General features: G+C 41.6%; 1 protein-coding gene across 1 annotated transcript in view; it reads right to left on the bottom strand.

Moving 5' to 3' along the window:
• tfr1b (transferrin receptor 1b) overlaps positions 1–3,838 on the bottom strand; it is an 11,350-nt gene extending 7,512 nt beyond the window's left edge. Inside the window, exons 1-7 of the mRNA XM_023395065.2 lie at positions 3,681–3,838; positions 3,232–3,445; positions 2,322–2,505; positions 1,150–1,287; positions 948–1,032; positions 472–594; positions 277–372 (exon numbers count right to left, since the gene is read on the bottom strand). Coding sequence (XP_023250833.1) covers positions 277–372; positions 472–594; positions 948–1,032; positions 1,150–1,287; positions 2,322–2,505; positions 3,232–3,445; positions 3,681–3,713 — 873 coding nt within the window. The 5' untranslated portion in view covers positions 3,714–3,838. The remainder of the gene's footprint in view (positions 1–276; positions 373–471; positions 595–947; positions 1,033–1,149; positions 1,288–2,321; positions 2,506–3,231; positions 3,446–3,680) is intronic.
• Positions 3,839–4,583: the final 745 nt, after the last annotated feature.

Genomic DNA, 4,583 nt, shown 5'->3' with positions numbered 1-4,583 from the left:
AAATACACTGGATCAGGGAAAGTTAGGTTGTCAGACTGTGGACTGACCAACACTTGTTATTGGTTAGGAAAAGGCACATCTGATCCAGAATTCTGTAATTGTTCATTGCTTGCTGAAAAGATTCACTAAACAATTTGAACTAAATTCTTTGGTGTGGACATTCACTGGTCTTTTGAGTATTTTGAACACTGCACTCACCCTGTGGGGGTGAGAGTTTTTTTCTCTAAACAGCAAAAGCTCCTGCATTGGCTTCTACACTTGTGTGTGCAAACTTACATGTCCATACAGTGCTGTGTCTGCTAGATACTTGTAATCCTGAATGTCAGGGTAGATTAGAACAGCAGCGGCCCCCTTTGTCGCAGCATTATCCACCTGACGAAACAATAGAAACACACAGAGAAGCTGAAATCGAGCTCCCCAGAAACCAAGAAACCGATACAACTGATGTAAGGGCATGAAATCAGCACATACCATCTCTGCAAAAGTGATCTTTCCACATCGGAGCAGCAGCACGCTGCCTTTCAGCTCAACGCTCTTCTTCTGCAGAACGTCCAGATCCTCCTGACGACCATAGTTGCCATACACCAGCTTGCCCTGTGTACACACACACACACACACACACACACACGTGTCAAACACAGCAATAAATGATCCTAGCAACGGACAAGACAATTAAAACTGCATATAAAACATTAAGTGCAAATTAAAAGAAAGGGAACATTTATTAAAAGGAAGTTTAAAAGTTAAGAACAGAGACATAAATACAGGATCGAAGGCCAAGATGGTTCATGATGAGTATTTAAGGCGCAGTTTCAAGTCCTGCACATTTAAAAACACAACCAGCAACAGGATCAGGCCTTTAAAGAGACGAGATAAGGATATCATGCTACCTGAACTCTGATAAAGTATTAACCTTTTTAAACTTTTGATCGGCTGTATGGACCCACCTGAACTTCCCCAGTAGCACTGTAGGCCAGATACCCTGTGGGCTCGAAGACATTCGACTCAAAAAGGACACGGTTTGGCTTCGTGCTGGCAATAAGAAGGAGAAAAAGCTTGTTACAATTTTATTATTGTGTTTTTGTTTTGTTTTTTTTTTTGCTCTGGCCGGTCAGAACTAGTTCATTTATCAAAAGGTGTTGTATCAACCTGTTTGGCATCTGCAGCTGAGCGAAGTGAATATCAGTCCATGGATCCATTTCCAGTTTCTTGAAATCATCAAAGATGAGGTTTGCCAGATGCATATCATCTGCACTTCCTGCGGAACGGCTGGGCCGATCAAAGTCCCTGCAAGAGAAACAAAATCTAAAATTTAGTTTCACTTCAGCCTCCTGAAATGACTCATTAACATTTAACCACATCCAGAGGAAGGCCTACAGGCTGCCTCATGTGCTCTTAGAAGACACAACATACTTTCTTTTAAATATCAGAAAAGAGTTTCGAAATGAGCGACACATTACACGGTTTGGAAGGAAAGTGTTTTCAAAATGACAAGGCCGAGCGGTTTCTCAAGGCTTCAGGAAATACCGTTTCTATTCAACATCACCAGTTTGTTGTACTGGGATGACAGCCTCTCACCCAGCAGTCTGCAACATTGAACTGTGCTGGGATTTATTGTTGAGGGGTGGCACCAGCGTTCGCATAATTAGTATATTTAGTGGTATTTAAATTTACTTTTCATTTGTAGCAGCAAATGTAAGTGAAAAGTCAAAACTGAAGACAAACACGAACATCCTGTAAATAGCCTGTGATCCTGCTGAAGAGCTTGGAGCTAGTTTTTAATTTGATGAACCCATTAAAATAAATAGCATTTCAAATGTGTTTGATATTTGTGTGAATCTGGAGGTTCAAGTCAACAAAGAGGAGGAGGAGGAGAGATTAGCTGCTGGCTGGCTCTTTGCCTGAGGGTCATCCATTACAGTCATGAAACTTGTCGGATGTTATCCCTTACATAATCCACATTGTTGTAACCTTCCTCTGTCTCATTTGTATTCTCTGCCTTTGTGCAGTGTAACACTCTAAAAATAAAATGTTCTTCTCATCCAGCTTATTCACATTTATTATTCCCTTCGCTCTCACAGGAAGCTGAAGGCTATTAAGACTCAATTATACCTGGCTGGTAAAGGAAGATTTACTTTGAGAGACTATTTTAATTGTGTTTTTTAACCTGGGATCATTTTCTTATTAGTTGAGAATTCGGCTCCAGGTTTGTTTGATTGTTGGCTGTTTGCTTGGTAAGGTGTGTTAGTTTCTGGCTTCACCCTTCAGCATAATGACATTAAGCTGAGTGTGGTTTAAGGGTGTGCACGTTAAAACTTTACCTCAGAGTCTTATCAAAGGCCTCGCTGGTGAGTTTCTGAGTGAGGAGCTGGGTAAGGTCCTGCCAGTCCAGCTGAGGGTCTGGAGCTGGTGCGGAAGCAGGCGGCGGCGTCTCGATCTCAGGTTCCTGGTTCACTGGAGGCTCCACTCGAGGTTTACGGTGGCTGATGAAACCAACCATGTAACCTTAAAGACACACCGACACTGTTTTAAAATACAGCCTGAGCGATACCGCACCTGCCGACACATTTAAGTTTCAAAATACGGTTGCAGCAGCGCACACCACTTGAATGGGATTGTGGGTTCCCAGGCTGTGGTAACGGATGGGTTGATGATGTACATGTGTGTGTGTGTGTGTGTGTGTGTGTGTAGATCGTGTGTCTGGCAACTTGGATAACGTCAGACAACCGTGAAAGTTACATGAGTTTCCCAGGAGAGACAACATGACGGGAGGGCGCCGGGACACCTGTGTGGGCAGGTACACAATACATCTGTGGGCCAATTGTATTAGCTGATTTAAGCTAATTGCAGATACGAGCTTATTGGTGCTCATAAAGGGTAAAAGTAACAAGAGATTTAAGTAATGGAGAGTCCATCAGCTGATCTGATGAATTGTTGATTTACCCAGCAACAATTTCATCAAGTAAATCATTGTTTAAGTCATTTTTTTAAAAGGTGAAAATGCCAAAATAGATAAAAATAAATAAAAAAAACACTGGCATCCATTTCTAAATGTTGGTTGGACTATTTGAACAAAACAAGACGTCATCCACTAAACAATTAAATCACTTAACCAAGAAAATAACTGACAAATTGATCACAAAAATAAAGATAATTGTTAGTTGCAGCCCCGAAATCATGTTTGGTTGGCATAGCAACACACTTAAAAAGACGACAGTAGGCGTGACCTACCAGTAACAAATATCAGCAGGGCTCCCAGGGCCAGGTAGCAAATGTTACGCCGGTCCTGACGCAGAGGAACTGGCCGGAAGCTCGGGGAGCCTCCCGCCTGGCCCTCGACCTCCGTGGTGTCATCTGTGGCGTCGTCGGACAGTTTGACCTCAACGTGCCTTTCTCCGTCCTCCGCCGGCTGCAGGGTGAAGCGGCTGTACTGCTCGCTTTTAATCTGGAGTGAGGAAAAACAGAGGGAAAGATAAGGGAGAAAACTATGAGAGCAATGTGCCTCTGCTGCAGGAGAGCGTGAGGCGGTAAAGTTCTCACAGAGGACCAGTTTATCTTTAAAAGATAGTTTTTAATTTCAGCCACTGAGAAATGGAGCAAGACATTACACTGTCTTCTCCAGCTGCTCAATCATAAAACAAACAGCATGTACACTCTCCACGTAAACAAGAAACACTCACCATGTTGTTAAACGCAGACCTCAGTCGATCCATTGCTGCTGCAGTTATCAAATCTACGGATGAGGAAAGGAAAGAGAAAGAGAAACAGAGTTAATTAGTTTGTTATTCATTCACACATTTTTCCTGCATGAAATGTTGCAGCATAGATAATAAGGTTAACTTTCAATGTTGAACTTTGAGAGGGAAGGAAGAGGAGGAAGAGGAGGAGGAGGAGTGGTGACGTGTGGTGGTTCAGGTTTTGAACAGAGCTGCTTTCTGTAAACTGAGGGTGGAGACTGTTTTCTCTGTAAACAGGCCGATTTCCTGAGGCTGAAACCTAAACTGGAGCAACGGCATTAAAATCTCTATTTTATACACACTGTACTGTATGTCAACAAGTAACAGGACTGAGATGTTGATGATATTATAAGTTATATTATACGTTTTTTGCTTCCATTAATGAATGAACTTTGATTTGTGAGGTATTACATTCCCTGAGTATGACAAAATTGATTTGAGAAGAAAAATAATCAGGAAAGTCTTTGATAATTGATTAATCATTTTCCAAGCACCTTTTACATTTTATAGACCAAACAATTAATAGAGAAGAAAATTAAAATCGGTCACAATAAAAATACATTTTTTTGACATATACATAGTAGATTGTGTTATTGTGTTGTATTATGTGTAACATCTAGAAGAAACTATTTAAATATGTTTTTGCAAGCGAGTGTAATGGAATCACACATCAACGTTCAGGGTATTTCCAACAGCACTCAGCATACATATGTTAAGGGCATCTCTTGACAACTAAGTCAATCAAAAGTAGGGATCGACCGATTATCGGCCGGGCCGATTATCGGCGCCGATATTCAGCATTTTGACGCATATCGGCATCGGCCTTTTTTAAAATTCGACAGCCGA

The sequence above is a fragment of the Seriola lalandi genome, unplaced genomic scaffold, assembly GCF_002814215.2.
Source record: "Seriola lalandi dorsalis isolate HSWRI2012SDOR001 ecotype SW California unplaced genomic scaffold, Sedor1 jcf7180002054956, whole genome shotgun sequence".
In the NCBI taxonomy this organism is placed as follows: Eukaryota; Metazoa; Chordata; class Actinopteri; order Carangiformes; family Carangidae; genus Seriola; species Seriola lalandi.
Note: the sequence above shows the minus strand (reverse complement) of the source record. Positions and strands in the feature narration are given on the sequence as shown.